Source organism: Mustela nigripes, chromosome 16 (genome assembly GCF_022355385.1).
Source record: "Mustela nigripes isolate SB6536 chromosome 16, MUSNIG.SB6536, whole genome shotgun sequence".
Classification (NCBI taxonomy): Eukaryota; Metazoa; Chordata; class Mammalia; order Carnivora; family Mustelidae; genus Mustela; species Mustela nigripes.
Genome location: NC_081572.1, coordinates 32,201,791 through 32,223,008, shown reverse-complemented (window position 1 = coordinate 32,223,008; position 21,218 = coordinate 32,201,791). Strand labels below are relative to the sequence as shown.

Below are 21,218 nucleotides of genomic sequence, written 5' to 3'. Positions count from 1 at the left end.
TATTTGACAGAGAGAAATTACAAGTACACTGAGAGGCAGGCAGAGAGAGAGAGAAGGAAGCAGGCTCCCTGCTGAGCAGAGAGCCTGATGCGGGACTCGATCCCAGGACCCTGAGATCATGACCTGAGCCGAAGGCAGCGGCTTAACCCACTGAGCCACCCAGGCGCCCTTGAGTGTAGCATAACTTTTATAACCAGTTTACTATTGGCCATTTAGGTGATTTCTGTTTTTTTTTTTTTTTTTTTTTTTTATTGTTTTTGGGACTGCTTTAACATTCTTAACTATGTGTATGTTTTTGAAAACAGTTGTGGGTAAAATACACACAATATTTACCATCTGAACCATTTTTAAGTGTACATTTCAGTAGTATTCCTTTATATGTGTTACCTTTGCATTTGTGCTAATATTTTTGCCAGATACATTCCTAGAAATGAAAATGTTGGGTTCAAAGGATATGTACATTTCAAATTTTGATCTTTATTGATGGAGGATTCTTTTTTTTTTTTTTTTTTTTTTTAAAGATTTTATTTATTTATTTGACAGAGAGAAATCACAAGTAGATGGAGAGGCAGGCAGAGAGAGAGAGAGGGAGGCAGGCTCCCTGCTGAGCAGAGAGCCCGATGCGGGACTCGATCCCAGGACCCTGAGATCATGACCTGAGCCGAAGGCAGCGGCTTAACCCACTGAGCCACCCAGGCGCCCCTGATGGAGGATTCTTAAAGTTAAAGTATAACTTAAGTTATTGGTTGAATATTATAAAGGAAAACAAAAAGGCCCACTCCCCCCTAAATTATTGGTTTTAGGGTCTTGAGTCCATGGTCAGGGCCCATGGATAGGTTTCAGGAATTCTGTGATTTTCTTCCTTTCCCAAACAATGCAGAGTTTGGGTATAGGTTCATAAGTTTATTTTTCCAGGGAGAGGACCCATTTGAGAGAACTTATCAAATTCTGGGTAAGTTCTATCACTCATTTAATAATCACTGCCTTAAATTAATACCTAATCTTTCTTTTATCTTCCTTTCTTTCTTCCTTCCTCCCTTCCTTTCATTCTTTTTCTTTCTTATTTTATTTATTAGGATGCTAGGCTGGCTTAGACAGTTAAGCTTCTGCCTTCGGAGCAGGTCACAATCCCAGGGTCCTGGAATCAAGCCATGTGTTGGACTCCCTGCTCAGTGGGGAGCCTGCTTCTCCCTTTCCCTCTGCCTCTCCCCTTGCTTGTGTTCTTTCTCTCTCAAATAAATAAAATCTTTACAAAAATTTAAAAAAATACATTTTTTATTTGAGAGGGAGAGAGCAACTATGAGCAGGGGGAGGGGCAGAGGGTGAAGGAGGGGCTCAGCAGGGAGTCCAGTGTGTGTGGGGTGGTGGGTGTTGGTCCCAGGACCTCAAGATCATGACCCAAGCTCACAACTCAAAATCTGATAAGCTGAAGTCAGATGCTTAACTGACGGAGCCACCCAAGTGCCCCTAATACCTAATTTTTCAATTCAGTAAATGTTTCTTTAATACCCACTAGCTCTCTAGTACCATACAGGTTTGTGGCTTGTATAAATGCAATAGAAGATATTGATCCTATTTAAGATACTTTGTAAAAGCTATAATAAGACGGACATAGGACAAATAGAGATCAGTTGTAAGTTAGCATCTAAGCAAATAAGAATGTGTGTAGTTCAAAGCTATTGGGAGAAATAAGAAGTTAGAAAGGGGTCATTTGGTGACCATTTACTTAGATAAGTTTTCGTGGAAGACCAGGCAGGAGCTTTGGCTTTTTTGTGTCTTTAGCATCTGGCTTGGCCTGGCACATAATAGGTGCTTTAGTAAGTGTTTAAATGAACAAACAAATGAATGGAATAAAGGGAGTTGTGAGCTTGGTAACAAGGTAGTGGAGAGGTCCAAAGGAATTACATACATGAAAGATAGTTTAATGAACAAAAGAAGAACCTATCTAGAGTTGGTGGGGGTTAAGAAGGAGCCATTTTGAGGACCAGAAAGAAAGAAACACAGGATAGTTCATTGAGGGCTTAAACATTATCCTGAGGACTTTATTTAGATTCAGTTGTCAATAGTTAAGTCATTGTAGGAAGTCACTATGAACTGGTGACAACGGGATTTTTGGAGAATGAGTCAATGAGGTGGGTAGATGGAAGCACAGAGATCAGCCAACACTATTGTAATTCAGATATGAAGAGGAGAGTTTGGAAAGAGAAAGGATTAAAATCAGAGACTGTAGAGAAGTCATTAGCAGACTATGGAGTGACCGAATATGGGAAGATAGAAGTAAAGAATAGAGGGGATCTATGAAAGACAGGTCCTGGGTCTCTGACCTTAGAAACTAGGTGGATATTGATACCAACCCAAAGACATTGGGAAGTTGAGAGTCATTTTGGGCAAGAGAAGGAGAAACAGGCAGGTTGGGATTGAAATATTAGCAAAGAGAAAGTATACAATAGGCAGTTCAAGATGGAGAGTTGGATTTGGAGGGCCAAATAGTATGCAAATAAAAGCAATGCTTTCTCTAACACCTGACCTGACTTATCTTTGGTTTTACCTTTCTCTAGATCAAAAATACCCTGTGTTCTGTTCTCTTTTCCACTGAAGTTCAACATATTCTGCTATACCCAGCTCAAATCTACCCTCTGTGTGGCTCTCCCTGACCACCCTGTCTTTGTTCTAAACTCCTCATGCATTATTGTCTCTATCAACATTATTATTATGATCATTAAAAATTTTATGTATTTAATATTTATTTATTTATGAGAGAGAGAGAGAGAGCGCGCGCGTGCTTGCGCACATGTGAGCAGGGGGAAGGTTAGAGGAGAGGTAGAGAATCTCAGGCAGACTCTGTGCTGAGGGCAGAGCGCAACACAGGGTTGATCCCAGGAACCGGAGATCATGACTGGAGCCAAAACCAAGAGTCGGAAGCTTAACTGACTGAGTCATCCAGGTGCCCCTTAACCAGCATTATTGATTAAATCTTTTGTCCAGATAGGAATCAGCTGTGGAAGATAGGAGACTTGATATTGTTGAATTTGGGTCAAGAGTACGTGGGAGGTCTTCATACTCTTCTACTTTTGTATGTTTGAAAGTTTCCATAATAAAAAAGTAAAACAAAAAAAGGGGGGGAAAAAAAGGAAAAAAAGACAAAGCTAGCTGTGGTACTTTTTAAAAATACAGATGCCTGGTTCTCATTCATAGGTCTTAGACGGACCTGGTTGTCTGTATATCTAGAAAAATCTATAGGAGCTCCTAATGTACACCAGATATTGAACCCCACTGGTCTGTTGCATTCAATTGGTACCTAGCAGTGGACACTTGATTTTAGATTTTTTTTTTAAAGATTTTATTTATTTATTTGACAGAGAGAGATTACAGGTAGACAGAGGGGCAAGCAGAGAGAGAGAGAGGGAAGCTGAGCAGAGAGCCCGATACGGGACTTGATCCTAGGACCCTGAGATCATGACCCGAGCCAAAGTCAGTGGCTTAACCCACTGAGCCACCCAGGTGCCCTTGATTTTAGATTTTAAGATCATTTATTCATCTCTCAAAATTATTTGATTGGCTGGTGCTAGGGATTCAAATAAGACAGTGCTGCCCTCAAGGCACTTTCAGAGAAGGAGATAAATAAGTAAACCGTAAGTGTAACAATATGACAAGTACTGAGCAATGTGCTTTGAAATGGATTGTTTAATTGGCTTTAAGAGGTGGGTACTATTACTTTTCTCCGAAGATGATGAGGGAACTGAGGCTTAGAGAAGTTAAGGTCGCATTGTTAAAAAATCACTAAGCTGGGATTTGAGCCCAGGCTATGGGACCCCAGAGACTGTAATCCTAACCATTGCTGTTGCCTTCCTGGAATTGTATACCACAAGACAAAAAAAAAAATCAAAATCAAAATCAAAACTGATCACGAAAGTAAAATCATGGGGCGCCTGGGTGGCTCAGTGGTTTGGGCTTCTGCCTTTGGCTTGGGTTGTGGTCTCAGGGTCCTGGGATCGAGCCCTGCATTGGGCTCTCTGCTCGGTGGGGAGCCTGCTTCCCCCTCTTTCTCTCCCTGCCTCTTTGCCTGCTTGTGATCTATCAAATAAATAAATTAAATCTTAAAAAAAAAAAAGTAAAATCACACATAAGAATCTTTAAAAAACATAGTACGTTTAAAAATCACTTAAAAAATCAGCCATATTTTAACTCAACCTTTGAGGAATTTTTCTGCATGGGCTGGACTGACTAAGGCATCTGAAAATAGGAGTCTGATTAAGTCTCCACTGTTTCCTGGCAAGTTTCCCTGAAGTTTTCATTGCTCTAAGGACTTTTGAAATGTGTTAAAAATCAGACATTCTTGAAAATGTAACCCATTTGGTGTGCACGAATGCCTCTAGAACTCTTGAATGCTTTATACTTGGGGAAGTTTCCACGGTAACTTCGGACTCCAAGGCATGCAGTGCTGCTAAGTGGTTGTAAAAGGCTGTCTTGGTTTCTGCTGTGAGGAAGGATCATTTATAATAAGGAAAGTAGTAAAAATGACAAGTGGTGTGTATAGTCTTAGTAAGTTTGTTGTTGGCTGCCTATAGTTTGAATCCTTGTAGGGTCTCTGTAAGGTATAATTTATAATGATCATTTTATAGAGGAAGAAAGCACATGTCTGAAAGGTTAAATAACTCACTTGCAGTCATATGGCTAATCAGTGTCAGAACCAATATCATCTAGTTCCAGAATTGTCTTCCTTCTGTCTTACTATGTATGGTAGAGGCAGCTGGACATTAGATTTCAGACTCGGGTATAGTCCTGGCCGGCACAGTAGGTTTAGAAGGCATCAACATAAAAGGCACTGAAATCACGAGTGGCTGAGATTGCCCAGGGAGATTGTGTAAGGTAAGGACTAATAACAGCTGGGGACAGATCCTGGCTTCTGGAGGACAGAGTTCATGTCTTTCACTTTTTGCACAGTAGACTTGTTACAGTGGACATTGGTTATTTGTAATCATAAATGTTCTTTCTTATGAACTCTGGCTTTGATGGTCTGATTCTGTATATTGGAGGTGGCTCCCGTTTACTGACCTGGAGGTGTTGTTGTGTCTGTCATTTCAGATTACCTAAAACCAGATCAATGGATGATCTGCTTTCTGCCTGTGACACAAGCAGCCCCCTGACTCGCACATCTAGTGACCCGAACCTCAATAACCACTGTCAGGAGGCCAGAGTAGGCCTGGAGCCCTGGCATAGCAATCCTGAGGAATCCGAGACCTTCGTGGAATCTGGGGCAGGAGGTCCTCAGCAGTCTGTAGGAGAAATGGGTCTTCCTTCCTCTCTGCCCAGCAGCCAGAAAGACTACTTGAGCAATAAACCCTTCAAGAATCACAGAAGCTGTTCTCCAAGTTACAAACTGCTTAGTACTGCAGTGCCCCACGAGATGAAGAGCAATATCTCTGATCCTGAGATCCAAGTCCTGGAAGAGACTACGACACCAGCTCTAGACCCTCCTGCCCACAATGAGCTGAGTAGGACTTCAGATGGCATGGAGGAACCACCTGAACCTTGTCCTGAAAAAGAAGCTGTCAGTGCACTCTCTGAAGTGGCTTCCAACAAAGGTCATGGAGTTTGTGATTTTCCTGAGTCTTCCCAGGACTCCCTTACAGGTGCCCCCCAACGGGCCTTGATAAATTCCATGCTAGGTGCGCCCTCCAGATGTGCTCCAGATCACAGTCTGGGCACCCTTTGCAACCCACCAAGTGCTACCTGCCAAACTCCTCCAGAGCCAAGCACTGACTTCCTCAGCCAGGATCCCCCGGGGTCTGTGGCAAGTATCTCCCACCAGGAACAGCCCAGTTCTGTGCCAGATCTGATTCATAAGGAGGAATACACTGGCAAAAGAGGGAATATTAGGAATGGGCAGTTACTGGAAAATCCTCGCTTTGGGAAAGTGCCATTGGAATTGTCCCGAAAGCCAGTTTCTCAGAGCCAGATCAGTGAGTTTTCTTTTTTAGGATCCAACTGGGACAGCTTCCAAGGAATGGTGACTTCATTCCCAAGTGGGGAGACCACTCCTCGGCGGCTGCTTTCCTATGGCTGTTGTAGCAAGAGGTCAAGCAACAAGCAGGTGCGGGCAACAGGGCCCTGCTTTGGGGGCCAGTGGGCTCAGAGAGAAGGGGTGAAGTCACCAGTCTGTTCTAGTCATTCCAATGGACACTGTACTGGTCCAGGAGGGAAAAATAACCGGATGTGGTTGTCCGGTCATCCAAAGCAGGTCTCCAGCACAAAGCCTGTTCCACTGAGCTGCCCTTCTCCAGTGCCTCCTCTCTACTTGGATGATGATGGACTCCCCTTTCCTACGGATGTGATCCAGCATAGATTACGGCAGATCGAAGCAGGGTACAAGCAAGAGGTGGAGCAGCTACGTCGACAAGTGCGTGAGCTTCAGATGAGGCTCGACATCCGTCACTGCTGTGCCCCTCCAGCAGAGCCACCCATGGACTATGAGGATGATTTTGTAAGTTTCACCACCGTGGTCTATCCATTCATTTATTCTGTTCATCCAGCCTTCCAACATTTATTCATTGGGTACTTGCTGGGTGCCAGTGTATTAGGCGGTTGGCCTGTAGGATGAAGGACATAGTGTGAAATCTCAAGGGGCTTACAGTGTATTGGGAGAGATAAACTAGAGGGAGAGACATCTAGAATGATGATCTTAAGTGTTACCATGGAAGGAAGCATTAGGTGTTAGGGGCTGGGATGGAGTGCAGGCTATCCTGAGAAGGTAACATTTGAGCTGAGTACTGAAGAATTTGTCATATTTGTATATGTAGACAGTGAAAAGGAAATACCATTCTGAACAGCTTGAAGGCAATAAGTACTCCAATGGGATGGCTTAATCAAAGGGGTAAGGTGTGTGTGTGTATGTGCGTGTGTGTGCGCACGCACACGTGTATTTACATGCATGTACAGGTGTGCTGGGGCCTTGCAGGAGGGAGTTGGGCAGGAGCTGATACTGGAGAACTAGACAGGGATACAGAGAACTAGACAGGACACAACTAGAAAGGTCAGCATGAGGTCCCTTGTTTGGATTCTGCCCTCAAGGCAGCACAATTTTCGGCCACTATCATGATAAGATTTGTATTTTAAAAATACTATCCTAGCAATAGTTTGTCAAGTGGATGAGGCAGCTGAAACCCAGGTTGGGAGGCTGGAAGGTGTTTTGGAATAACCCAGGTGAGAGGTGATGAGGACTGTCATAGGCTTCACTGTGTTGGAAGCCCTCTGGTTTGGGGACACAGTTCTGGGGAGCTTCTACGAGTTAGCTTCTTGGCTACTATATCCTGTCATGAACACAGGCACTTCTGTTCCTCCTGTTAAGACATTCCTACTTGCCTGTTGCCTGCTTGTTGGGACGGGATGGTCAGGACTTACAACTTACTATTCAGGATAATGGTTTAAAACAGGAGTCCACAAACTTTCTTGATAAAGAGCCATATATTATATTATATATTTTAGACTTTGTGGTACATACAGTCTCTGTCCTACCTGTTCGACTCTGCTATTACAGCACAAAACCAGCCACAGGCAATACGTAAATAAATGTGGCTGTCTTCCAATGAAACTTGATTTACAAAACCAGGCAGTGGGCTAGATTTGGCGTGTGAGCCTAGTTTCTGAGCCCCTGGTTTAGAATTTAATGAGAATATAATATTTTCATGCTGTGATAAAGCATATTGGTTAAGAGCATGGGTCTGAAGCCAAAGTTAAGTTGACCCTTGAACAATGCAGGTGTTAGGGTGCTGACCCCTCGTGTAGTCAGAAATCCCCATATAATTTTTGAGTTCTCAGAACTTAACTTCTAATAGCTCCTGCTGACCAGAAACATTACTGATAACACAGTCACCTAACATACATTTTGTACATTAGACGTATTGTATGCTTTGTTTTTATAGTAAAGTAAGCTGGAGAAAAGGAAATGTTCCTGAAAAGATCGTAAGAAAGAGAAAATACATAGTACTATACTGTATTTCTTGAAAAATATCTGCATAGAAATGGTCCCATGCAATTCAAACCTGTGTGGTTCCAGGGTCAATTGTAGTAGGTTTAAATTCCAGGTTTACTGCTTACTATCTCTTGACTTTCTCAATGCTTGTAAAAGAGGGATGACAATATTTATTTGTAATAAATATTTGTAAAAGAGGGATGACAATAATAATAAACATCTAAGTTTCTTGGGAGGAATGAAAGAAGTACATGCATGTAATCTACTTAGAATAGTCCCTGATGCCTAGTAAACAATGAAGGTTAGTGATGGTGAAGATGGATTGATATCTTTGCCTTTTCTTCAGACATGTTTGAAGGAGTCCGATGGCAGTGATATAGAAGATTTTGGCTCTGATCACAGTGAGGACTGCCTTTCAGAAGCAAGCTGGGAACCTGTTGATAAGAAAGAGACTGAGGTATGTGCAGGCAAATACATAGTTATGTAAGTATGGTATAAGTATATACTTACAAAATAGGAGTTATCCTATTTCTAGCATGAGGAGTAGCATGAGTGACATGAGTGACAAGAGCTCTCTCCTAGATGATTGTCTTTTTAGAGGCAGGTAGTGGCCAATTATAAAGACAGACCTTGTTGTTTTCTCCTGAGATGCTTTCCTTGTTGCAATGTTGCTCTTCCATTTGGTGACAAGGACCTGGAATTTTTCCTTGTGCCTTCTGTTAGGTGACTCGCTGGGTTCCAGACCATATGGCATCACATTGCTATAACTGTGACTGTGAGTTCTGGTTGGCCAAACGAAGACACCATTGCAGGTAAGATGTCCTGTAGGATTCTGTATGGCTCATAAAGCAGCAACATACATATATAGCTAAGTTGAGTTAATCTGAAAATGGAGACAGCTTTATAGGAATTTTTTTTGTTTTCGCCCAACTTTTCTCTCTATTTACTAATGTAAGGCCTTTTGGAGTATCATTCATTCTCCGCATATGGGCATTTCTATTTCTGATGTACTCTTCCCTCTTTGTGCTTTGGCAGAAATTGTGGGAATGTGTTTTGTGCTGGCTGCTGCCACCTGAAGTTGCCCATTCCTGATCAACAACTCTATGACCCAGTTCTCGTCTGTAACTCATGTTACGAACACATCCAAGTATCTCGTGCCAGAGAACTCATGAGCCAACATCTGAAGAAACCCATTGCTACAGCTTCCAGCTGAATGCCAGAGGAGATGACCTGTCCAATTTTAGCAGGTTTGAAGGGAGGATCTGCTTCAGGTGTATTTTTGAAGGTTCCTTGGTATGGCTCATGAAATCACAGAGCTCAAAGTTACCGTCTTGAGAAATCCTCCTTGGTACCATAGACTGGAGCAGAGGAATTCCAATTTGGCAGGAGGTCTTCTACTGGTGAGACCCTCACCTTGGGGTAATGGTTCTGGATCCAGACCCAGAGTCTGGAAGCTTAATGTTGAGTTGGTGACTCCCACTTTTCTCCTGGGGGGGTGGTCACAAGATGATGATTTCATAGATACTGCCTGATGATGTGCCCCAAACAGCAATAGAAAGGCATATGTATAACCAAACTCCAAGTGATAAACAGATTCATCTCTCCTCCACCTTGAAAAAAGCAGATTCTAGTATATAAGATAGGAATTCCTATTTGAAACGAACTATATTCTGTTCCTCTGTGCTCTGTGTCTGTGCATGAAGGCTCAGTCTTTAAAGGCACTCCCTCTAGTTGCAGTAGTTCTGTCTTTCTGTGGAGTTGGTATAAAGACTGGTTCTGCAAGTGGAGGTTCTGCTGTATCTTTTCACTTGGCTCATCAGCCAGGATCAGTGAATATTCACTTTAGAGCAACAGTTCTAAGGAGTGAGACATTTTGGGGAGCAGAGGAAAACTCTGCTGGTGTTCCGTTCTGGCAAAAATCTGTTATTTGGAGCTGTGAAGGCAGTAAGTAGTCTCTGTTACTCAGTGGCAGCTCTTGAGGTATGCACTGTGAAGAATGAGAAGGGAAAAGCAGAAATGATCCTTGTCAAATATTTGCTGATTGTGCCCTGCCCTTTGCGCCTGACTTTTCCTAGTTGTCCTGGTGCTAACACAGGAGTTACACCTTGATCCTCTCCTGGCATGAAAATAAAACAATGGTTTTTTGTTGTTGTTGTTCCATTGCCCACTTCCCTAATGTTGTCTTTCCCTTGGCTGCTGCCTCCTCTGGGTCACACTGCTTCTTATCCTGAACACTTGACACCTTGAGGGTAGAATTTAGCATTTGGTTTTTACCTCCTAGAATATGCTGTTTGGTATGTGAGGGTTTCAGTACAAATGCTGCTGTCTTATTTCTGTGCACTTAACAATGGAACCCAAACAGAAGAGAAAAAAGCCTTGATACCAAAATTGGGAGAGAAAATGCGTCCACTTGGACCAAACATTGGTGTTTTTTTTTGTTGTTGTTGTTGTTTTTTTTTTTTGGTCTGTCTGTCTTTTTTTGTTTTGGTTTCATCTTAATATGTACCAGTGGCACTTAACCAAAAGATACAGTGACATAGCCATGTACTGTGGTTGGGACAGATATAGTCTCCTTGACCTATAATGAAACCACTAGTATTTCCTTTATACATTTTCCTTAATCCATGGGTGTATAAAACGTAAATTACACTTAGGCTTATCCTGTTTTAAAACTATGGTAGCTGTCTGTCTAACTGCTACTTTCATGTTGCTTCCTAGAAAAAAAATTTTCATTTGAAAATAACTAGGATCTGCATTTAGAACAAGAATTGTTACTTGTCCTGACCTTTTCTTCAGTCCTACAGAGAAGCATCTGTGCTTTTATACTTGTCATGGATGTAACCTAAAAAGTTTCGGCGTATTTAGGTCAGCCTAGCAGAACTTTTTTTCATTTAAATGGAGTTGAATAATGGAGATTTGTGTCTGGGAAATTCCTGAGATCATTGAAAAAGTAACAAACTATTCCTTGTCTCTGATATGTAAAATTCTCCTAAGCATTTCTCAATCATTAAAATTTACTGCCAGTTGCGAGTGGCTTTTTAATTAACTTGAGTTTCATTGCACTTCACTCTGCCCATTTTCAGGGGGAGTAAGATTGGTAACATTTGAGGAGACTGTATCTGTCTACTTTTGTGTGGCTGTTTTGAGGGACTGTCCCATCAGTGAACATACTGCATGGCCTTGGAGAGAGACTCTGGGCTCTCAGCTCAGATGTATTCATCAAATACTCCTTTCAGAGCTCTTGTGGGTGTAAGTGACATGATGTGGCCAAAAATCCAAACTGTGCAGTTGCGTTGTGACAAACATGCAATGTGCTGTAAAAACTCAATACAATTTAAATAAAATCTCTATATTAGTGCTGCTTTGTTGGGTCTTTTTATTCATTTTAGTTTCTAAGAAAACTCAGTACTCGTTTATTCTTTGACCACAAGAAAAGACTAAAACATACTCCTTCCTCCCAACCATTTCCATTTCTAAATGGACTTCCTTTTTATCAGCAGGGCACCTGCTCTATTCTTATTTATGGATCACTAGGAATTTATCCTATGGAAACTGTAGAATTCTATCCCATCTCATGTGAGGTTTATTTCTGTTTAATGGCTAAAATTGCACCAGCTGGTTGACCAGGCACACAGGATTGTATTTTTTGTCTTCCCATTCCCTCCTCAGAGGCACCTCAGTTCTCACTAAGCCTGCCCTGAGCAAAAATATCGCGGTAAAAAGGTCTATTAAAAAACACATAAAATGGTACTATCTAAAAGGTGAATCGTTTACTCAGGATACCGTAGCCCCATCACCATTTTTATTTTGGAGAGACAAGCAATCAAACTGTTAGTTTATACTAATGGTTCCTCAGATTGTAGAGTTAGACCCTTTGTTCTCCAGAATGGCTGACTTTGAATTGCCAAGTGCATACTCTTAAGAATTCGAAATCCGCCCCCCCCCCCCAACTGGCTGTGGTGATAAACACGAATCTTCATACTCCACGCCGGATAACTGGGCTTATCTCTTTGCAGGATTTAACCCTACCTGGCGGGCAGCAACTCCGCCGCAGTCCGCAGTCCGGCGGTTCGGGGACGCCGCCACCGAGGGAACCCGACTTGCCGCGGCTGCGCCCCCACGCTGTCGCACGCGGCCCCGCACTTCGCGGCGGCGTCCAGGGGGCGGGTCGCCTCGCGCCGCGTCCCGCCGCGCGGCCAGAACTCGAGGCCCCATTGGCCGCGCTGGAAGGCGCGGCGGGGGCTCGTGCGCCAACGGTCCCAGGGTCCGCGGCGGCGGGGCGCAGGCGGGGGGAGGGGGGCAGGGCGCAGCGAAGGCCGGGCGAAGGTGGGGGGGAGATCGAGAACGGGGTGGGAGAGCCAGGCGCGGCGGGGCGAGTCCCAGTGCCCGGGCGGGGGCGATGGAGGAGGCGCTGCTCTCCACCCCCATCAACCCCAACAACTTCCCCGCCAAGCTGTGGCGGTTGGTGAACAGTCCCCGGTACCGCTCGATCCGCTGGGACGGCCGCGGCGAGGGGCTGCTCATCGACCAGCCGCTCTTCGAGGCCGAGCTGCTCAGCCCGCCTGGAGCAGGGGCTGGGGCCGGGGGTGGTGGCGGCGGCGGGGGCAGCGGCGGGGGCGGCGTGGGGGGCGCCGGGGCCGAGCCCGAGCTCTTCAAAACCACCAACTTCACCAGCTTCATCCGCCAACTCAACCTCTACGGCTTCCGCAAGGTGGTGCTGGGCGGGCCGGGCGCGGCGGGGCCCGGGCCGGGGCCAGGGGGCGGCGGGCCGGCGGGCGACGGGCCGCTCCACCACTTCCACAGCCCGCACTTCCGCCGCGACCAGCCGCAGCTGCTCGTGCACCTCAAGAGGCTCACCAGCGCCAACAAGGCCAAGCTGGCGGCCGGCCTGGAGGTGCCCTGCCGGCCACCCAACCGCTTCCAGAGGCTCCTCATCACGTCGGCCTCGGCCTCGGCCTCCGCCTCCACCTCCCCGCTGCAGCACCAGGAGCCGTCGCCGCCCGCGGGGCCCCGGCCCGAGCCGCACGGTGAGTCCTCGACCACAGCAGGGCACATGGGGCACCGGGGAGCAACCGCCACTGCTGGGGGCATTTCGCACATCCTCCCCGGTGAGGTGATCCGCTTGCTGCTGTGCTTCTCGAGAAATCACTCCCGTCATCTCCACCGTTTCCAGCACCCCCTGTCCCCCAGTACCTCCCCCTGGAAAGAGGCATTGAGCCCCTTCTGGTTAGTCGTCCACTGGCGGCCAAAGGGACCTCTGCTGTAGGCTTCCTGCTGTTCCCGGCTCCTCCTGAACTCCAGACCTCCATGGCCATTGACCTTCTTAAGACCCTTACCTTACCTTGAACGTCTAGAGTAAGTCGCCCTTTGTCGAAGCCCTAGGTCGGGAAGAAACACCGAGGGGTTTCCTTTGCTCTAATGGGAAGCAAAACAAGAGTTACTGTACAGGGTGAGAATGTGGAGGTCAAGGTAGGAAGGAACAGAGAGTCATGGCCAAGAACACTTAGAAAGCGAACAAGGTATCTTGAGTGGAAGTGTGTCCTTGAAGGGACAGGCCATCTTCCACACCTTTGACACATCTAAGAAATCTTAGAACAGGTGTCCTGACAGTAGTCATACATTAGATTCCAAGGAATGTATAGAAAGGTCGACATTGTTTATATATCTTAAGAGCAAAAACATAGTAATATATGCAATTGTTCATGAGATATTGTTCCTGCATACAATGCATTGGGCAACCATTTCTTTCATTGTAACCAATTAGAGCTGATGTTTACTTAAGGTGTTATGGTTAGGCAAGCACAAGGCAAAAATGGTGTTCTTTACTGTCGAGTGTTAGTTAAAAAGAATTTTACACCTTTGAGTACTGAAAAAACTTTGTATAACTGTGTATTTACTAAAAGTTTAAAAGTTCTCTGTGACAAAATTATTTTATCAGCTTGATTTCTGGTGCTCTTCCCTCTCTTCTGCAAAGGTGAGGGTGGCAATACTCCTTCTCTTTGTGTAAGGAGTCATGATAGGAGACAGTACTCCAAGACAGCAACTGGATATAATAATGAGAATTCATTCTTTGCCTTCAGTAGAAACATTCTCACCATGTTCATTTTGATTTAACATAGTGTGTAAGGATTATGTTTCAGATATGGAAAACTTTAAAATATGCAAATTAAAGTAGCACTTCGGTCAGTTTATCCTAGGCCCAGGGTTAAGAATGAGGCAGTGTTTTGTTCATTTGGAATTTAGAAGATAAGGGATTAAAAGCTTGTGTGTCTGTGGAGTTTAGAAGATAAGGGATTAGGTTAGAGTTCTAGTAACAAGATAGAAAAATAGCAGTGGCCTAGGAATGTTCTAAAGGAATTCTAAAGGATTATTAAGCTGCTTCCATGTGATGGCCAGTGATTTGGGTGGGGAACTGAATGGGGAAAGGCAATGGAGATAATACCATGGCAGACATTTGGCAGAATCTCTGACATGGATATTTGTTTTTCAGGTTGTGTATCTGGTGGGCATAAGGAAAAAAGACTGGGAAGTGTGTTCTTGGGAGAAATAGGATAACCACTTCAGAGAAACTTATATGCATACATAAAAAGAAGGTCTTGCTCACTTTTTTCACTTCTCTTTCTTTTTCCCTCATCTATGTTACACACAGTTGTATTCTAAGGATAGAGTCCATTTTATTTTCTTTGATTTTTATTTATTTATTTTAAAAGATTTTTATTTACTTACTTGAGAGAGAGCATGAGAGCTAGAGAGAGCGTGTGCACGCACAAGGTAGGGGAAGGGCAAAGGAAGAGGGAGAAGCAGACTCTTCACTGAGCAGGGAGCCCAACTCCAGGCTCTCCATGCTTACGACCTGAGCTGAAGGCAGCCGTTTAACCAACTGAGCCAATCAGGTGCCCTGGATAGAGTCCTTTTTAATTAAAGAAATGTAGGGGCTGCCAATGGTCTGATTTTCTTCACTTATAGTTCATTTAGATGACATTTTATTTTTTTTTTAATTTATTTATTTGACACACAGAAAGAGAAATCACAAGTAGGCAGAGAGGCAGGCAGAGAGAGAGGAGGAAGCAGGCTCTCCTTGGAGCAGAGAGCTCGATGAGGTGGGACTCGATCCCAGGACCCTGAGATCATGACCCGAGCTGAAGGCAGAGGCCTATCCCACCGAGCCACCCAGGTGCCTGTAGGTGGCATTTTAAAGATTATTTGTTGAATAACAAATTTAGTTCATACTTCTGCAGTATCAATAATACATCAATCCATACATAACCAGATCATTGTAGTTTTCATGCATTTACTTTTTTTTCTTTCTTTCTTTCTTTTTTTTTTTTTTTTAACCATTCTGCCGGTTGGTATGTGCAGAAGGTGTGTCATTGGTGGATTGTCTATACCACATGCTTGGATCACTAGGGAATTGTGTTACTGGTGTGGGCAGGATGTAATTCTAAGTTCAAGAGTACTGGGCCAACTTTGTTTGCTTAATTCTATGTTCTAAGCCCTTGGTCTACTGTTTGTCTACTGTTTGTCTTTATATAATTTTTATTCTTCTTGAACCTTTCATTAGTTATATGCCTGACTATACTGTTGCTTCTTAGTTTCCACTTTGTTTATTGTGTTCTACTTCAGCTTATGGTTTGAATACCTCTGTCTTTTTTTCTCCCCCAAAGGAACCCTTTGTTTTATTACCGACTTCTCTTATCTAGATCCTTTGAACTAGCTGTCTTGTTCACCTTTCAGGAATGTACTGATAAGAAATGTGAAGATCACATGTTTTTCCTTTTTTTGGTTCACTTTTGTTATTTTACTCTTAAGTGGCAATTTATTTTATACTATTTGTTAACAGTATTTGTTAAAACTTTCTAAACTAAGTAACAAGTGTGAACAATAGTAGATAATCAGTGCTGGCCTGGGAGTATCAAGCTGGCAGGAGGCAGGTTTTTTCCTGGGTATTAATTAGCTCAGATTCATTTATATAGAGGGAAAAGGATCTTTAAGAGCAGAAATCCATCCTGCCTTGCATTTCCAGAATTCTGGATTTAAACTTTGCTAAATATATCTTGAAGATGTTCTGAAAACATATAGATGATATTCCGTGAAGTTGGTCAGAATAGAACCCTATGAAATAACCCTTAACAATAAATAAAAGGTGAACTTGTTTTAGTTCTTTATTTAAAAAACAAAACAAAAACAAATGTAAAGGAGCGCCCTTCTAATCCTATCAGCCTTCTTATGTTAGCAGCATCTAAAAATCTGTAAGTATTTGGTGATCACTTAGGTCATTGTGATAGAAGTAGAATTTATATTTTAATTTGAGAAATCAAAGTAGAGAATTCTTTAGTTAGCTGCTTAAATTATTGACAATCTTCAGATTCATTAATAGCTTAACTCTAAAGAAGGTAGGAGAAAGGTTAGCTATTGCACACTGTAGAAATATGCAGTTTTAGCATGTGAAGCATCCCAGGAAGAATCAAGTGTGGGTAGTTTTGGACGTCAGAAACACCTATTGTAAAGAAAAAAAAAAGTTTCTTTAGGTCTTAAATGATTGCACTGGTGGTTCAGAGTGTGTATACATATGGAATTGGTAGTCAAATACTATAAAAACTTTTTTTTTTTTTGTACTTTAGAGGGAAAGGGGAAAAGCAGTTTTTAAGAGGTATATATCATTTGTATACTTTCAGTCTTCTGAACTAAGAGTTTTTTCCCCTCATTAGATTTAGATCTCTTGATTTCCAGGGCTCTAGAATTTGTGTGTATATGTGTATGTATGTGTTTGTTTTTGGCATTAGTGCTTTGTTCCTTTTAAAAATTTTATTATTTTGTGGCACCTGGGTTAAAGCCTCTGCCTTCAACTCAGGTCATGATCTCAGGGTCCTGGGATCAAGTCCTGCTCGGCAGGGAACCTGCTTCCCTTCCTCTCTCTCTGCCTGCCTCTCTGCCTACTTGTGATCTCTGTCAAATAAATGAATAAAATCTTTAAAAAAATAAATAAAAATAAAAATTTTATTATTTTTTAAGGTTTATTTTATGAAAATTGATATGAATCAGGCAGTGCCAAGCCAGAAGTGGTTAGGAGTGCTTCTGATGCTTTATTCTTTTTTTTTTTTAATACTTTATTTATTTGTCAGAGAGAGAAAGAGTACAAGCAGTGAGAGCAGCAGGCAGATGGAGAAGCAGGCTTCCCGCTGAGCAAGGAGCCCAATGTGGGACTCGATCCCAGGATCCCTGGATCATGACTCAAGCCGAAGTCAGGCGCTTAACCAACTGAGCCACCCAGGTGTCCCCCTTTGTTTTTTTTGAGAGAGAGCCAGCAAGTGGAGTGGAGGTGCAGAGGGAGAGGAAGAACTTTTTTTTTAATATTTAAAATATTAATATTCACTTGAGACAGAGAGAGAGCATGAGCAGGGAAGAGAGGCAAAGTGAGAGGGAGAAGCCAACCTCTCACTGAGCCAGGAGCCTGGTGAAGGGCTTGAAGAGGGGCTCCATCCCAGGACCCAGAGATCATGACCTGAGCCAAAGGCAGGTGCTTAACCATCTGAGTTACCCAGGCGCCCCAAGAGAGAGAATCTTAAGCAGGCTCTACACCCACCACAGAGCCCCACGTGGGGCTTCATCTCAGAATATCATGACCTGAGCCAAAATCAAGGGTGAGATGCTTAACTGACTGAGCTGCCCAGGTGCCCCCTATTGCTTTATTCTTTATTAGAGGAAATTCTTTTTCTTTTTAAAATTTTCTAAGATTTTATTTATTTATTTGACAGACAGAGATCACAAGTAGGCAGAGAGGCGCATAGAGAGAGAGGAAGGGGAACAGGGGGGAACAGGCTCCCTGCCGAGCAGAAAGCCCGATGCGGGCTCGATCCCAGGACTCTGGGACCATGACCTGAGGAAGGCAGAGGCTTTAACCCACTGAGCCACCCAGGCGTCCCTGAAGATTTGTTTGTTTGTTTGTTTATTTGACAGAGAGAGAGAGTGAGAGCACAAGTAGGCAGAGAGGCAGGCAGAGAGGGGGATGAAGCAGGCGAGGCTCAATCCCAGGACTCTGAAACTATGAACTGAGCCAAAAGCAGAGGCTTAACCCACTGAGCCACCTAGGCACCCCAGAGGAAATTCTTTAGAGCAAAATTTTTTTAATTAATTTTTTTTATAAACATATAATGTATTTTTATCCCCAGGGGTACAGGTCTGTGAATCGCCAGGTTTACACACTTCACAGCATAGGGGAAATTTTTTAAAGGAAATTAAACACCAAAGAAATAGAATGAAAGATGTATAACATATTGAATGGGTTTCCAGTTTAAATATTTGGAAAAGTAGGTTTTTGAGTGCCATCTTTTATCACGTAGTTTAACAGATAAGTAGCACATAAATTAGACTTTCCCTCTGTTTTATTTTATTTTATTTTTTAAGATTTTATTTATTTATTTGACAGAGAGAGATCACAAGTAGGCAGAGAGGCAGAGAGAGAGAGACAGAGAGAGATCACAAGTAGGCAGAGAGGCAGAGAGAGAGAGAGAGGAGGAAGCAGTCTCTCCAGCTAGCAGAGAGCCGGATATGGGGCTCCATCCCAGGACCCTGGGATCATGACCCCAGTCAAAGGTAGAGGCCTTAACCCACTGAGCCACCCAGGCACCCCTTTCCCTCTGTTTTAAATAGATTAGCTTAATAAAACAAATTGAAAGGAATTTGTGAACCACATAATTTAATACATGATGCCTTCTTGGGAATAAATTAGCCTACCTTTATGTTCAAGAATTACAGTCTGAAAAATAAGTTCAGCTTGCAACATGTATATTTTCTTTTTCCCCTTTATATGATATTGCCCTTTCTCTTCATCATCTCCACTTTTTAATTCCTTTCTACCCTACTAGATAAGAGAAAGCAAATATCAGAATCTTTGGGCCTGAGTATGTCGATTTTTAACAAACTGTTCAGGTGATTTCAGATGTAAACAATTGTTTGAGAGCTACTAATATCTAGGAAGGGACTCTACTAGAGATCCTCTGAAGAAAAAAAAGACCCTGGAAAATTTTTGATTAATTTAAGAAAGAAAGAAGAAAACTGAGTCAAATTTTTCAAGCCTGACTTTTCTGCAAAGGTTATCATTAAAAAAAAAAAAAAAATTGAAGGGGGAGTAAAGATCATTAACTTTCTTTTTGGTTTGTGTTATTCTTCTATATATACAGTTGAGTGTTTACTTTTGTACCTATTATTAAGGTTTCTAAATGATTTGAAGGACTGAATGGAATTTCTAAAACTTGTAGGAAGTAGTTTACAGATTGGAAAAATCTGGGTCAATCAGTTGAGGCAATTGAGGTAAAAAAGGTAAGATGACTGAATTATCTATAAAAAGCTTTAAACATTGAATTTGATTTAATATTAGAGTTTGGCTACCTTGTCTCTTCTGACAGTAATATTGAGAACCAACCAGAAGTCTGATTATTTTTTTTTAGCATTATTGTGTATTCTGGATTCTGAACTTATTTCCACCAGAACTAAATTTCTGTTTTGTTAAAAATGTCTGAGAATTCAACATATTCATATTTTGTGACTTTTGGTTTACTCTATCCGGTGGTATAAAGTAAAATTAGTAAGTGTGTTCTTCCTTTTTTTATGCAGGACCAGTGGCTGTAGGACAATTCCACCGGTCATTCCGGCGAGATAGTTTGTCTCCTTACTCCTACGTATCGACTTCATCCCACAACCACAGTACTTTCCCTCTGAAAGGTTTAGATCGGACCCCGATTCCTCCTAGAACATGGCAGAACTCCCTTGGAATGCACCCAGGACAAGTGGAAACATCTCCCACTTTTTCAGATAAAGGGGTTCCATTTCCTGTACTGCAGAGGTTTCCAACTGAGGTTACCTATACCCTGCAGCCAAGTGCCACATCTGTACACGTTCAGCAAGGTCCTCAAACAATGGTCAGCTCCTCCCAAAAATACAGTAACTACACACCCTCAGCGCAGTACTCCCAAGCCTACTATCCAACAGGTATGAGAAATTCAAGTTCAGTGGCTTCTCTTAAAGTACTTTATGATGAAAGTTTATATATTTATGCATTTCTGCATGCTTAAAAATAGGAATAGGTGCCTAAGGAATGTCAAAGGTTTCTCATGAGGGCATATTTTTAAGTAATATATAAAATTTTATTGTGTTCTTAAGGATTGTGAAAATTCTGTTGGGTACATAAAAGTTTATGTTTTTAGTGAAACTTTTGTATCTTTGAAATGTGTCCTAGTAATGAAATTAGGATATAGTACATTGAGACCTCACTTTAACTTTGCTGTTGGTGCAGTATTTTGTTTCTTTTCTTTAAAAAAAAATTATATACATGTTGTAGTTGACCCTTGAACAATGCAGGATTGGGGTACTGACCCCCACGCAGTTGAAAATCTGTGTATAATTTTTGACTGCCCCAAAACTCAACTACTTATTACCTATTGTTGACTAGAAGCCTTACCTAAGATAACATAAAGAGTTGATTAACACATTGTATGTTATATGTATTATATACTATATTCTTATAATAAACTAGAGAAAAGAAAATGTTATTAAGAAAATCCTAAGAAAAAAATACATTTACAATACTGTACTGTATCAAAAAAATCCTCATATCATATAAATGAACCCACATAGTTCAAACTCAAGTTGTTAAATGGTAAACTGTATGTACTGTATTTTTTAACGTTATAGGTGAGATTACCTCATAATGAAATCATTTTAGTATCTCAGTAATGAAGTTTAATAAAAGAACATACTCTCTAGGGCGCCTGGGTGGCTCAGTGGGTTAAAACCTCTGCCTTCGGCTCAGGTCATGATCCCAGAGTCCTGGGATCGAGCCCCACATCGGGCTCTCTGCTCGGCAGGGAGCCTGCTTCCTCCTCTCTCTCTGCCTGCCTCTCTGCCTACTTGTGATCTCTGTCTGTCAAATAAATAAATAAACAAAATCTTTAAAAAAAAAAAAAAAGAACATACTCTCTAGCTCTTAAAACAAAATTATATTCTTAGAGTAAAAACGTGATTGGGACGCCTGGGTGGCTCAGTTGGTTAAGCAGCTGCCTTCGGCTCAGGTCATGATCCCAGCGTTCTGGGATCGAGTCCCACATCCGGCTCCTTGCTCCGCAGGGAGCCTGCTTCTCCCTCTGACTCTGCCTTCCACTCTGTCTGCCTGTGCTCACTCTCGCTCTCTCTCTGACAAATAAATAAATAAAATCTTAAAAAAAAAAAAAAAGTGATCGTGTGATTTGAC

At 42.5% G+C, this 21,218-nt stretch overlaps 2 protein-coding genes across 6 annotated transcripts in view; both read left to right on the top strand.

The window, feature by feature from the left end:
- MTMR4 (myotubularin related protein 4) overlaps positions 1-11,333 on the top strand; it is a 26,757-nt gene extending 15,424 nt beyond the window's left edge. For 4 of the 5 annotated variants that reach the window (XM_059379378.1, XM_059379377.1, XM_059379379.1 and 1 more), the window contains 4 exons: positions 5,086-6,484; positions 8,319-8,429; positions 8,696-8,784; positions 9,008-11,333. In XM_059379378.1, the coding sequence (XP_059235361.1) occupies positions 5,086-6,484; positions 8,319-8,429; positions 8,696-8,784; positions 9,008-9,185 (1,777 nt within the window). In that variant the 3' untranslated portion in view covers positions 9,186-11,333. The remainder of the gene's footprint in view (positions 1-5,085; positions 6,485-8,318; positions 8,430-8,695; positions 8,785-9,007) is intronic. The other variant, XM_059379380.1, reaches the window with a different exon arrangement.
- A 1,038-nt stretch (positions 11,334-12,371) lies between these two features.
- HSF5 (heat shock transcription factor 5) overlaps positions 12,372-21,218 on the top strand; it is a 45,963-nt gene continuing 37,116 nt past the window's right edge. The window contains exons 1-2 of the mRNA XM_059380353.1: positions 12,372-12,999; positions 19,586-19,960. Coding sequence (XP_059236336.1) covers positions 12,372-12,999; positions 19,586-19,960 — 1,003 coding nt within the window. The remainder of the gene's footprint in view (positions 13,000-19,585; positions 19,961-21,218) is intronic.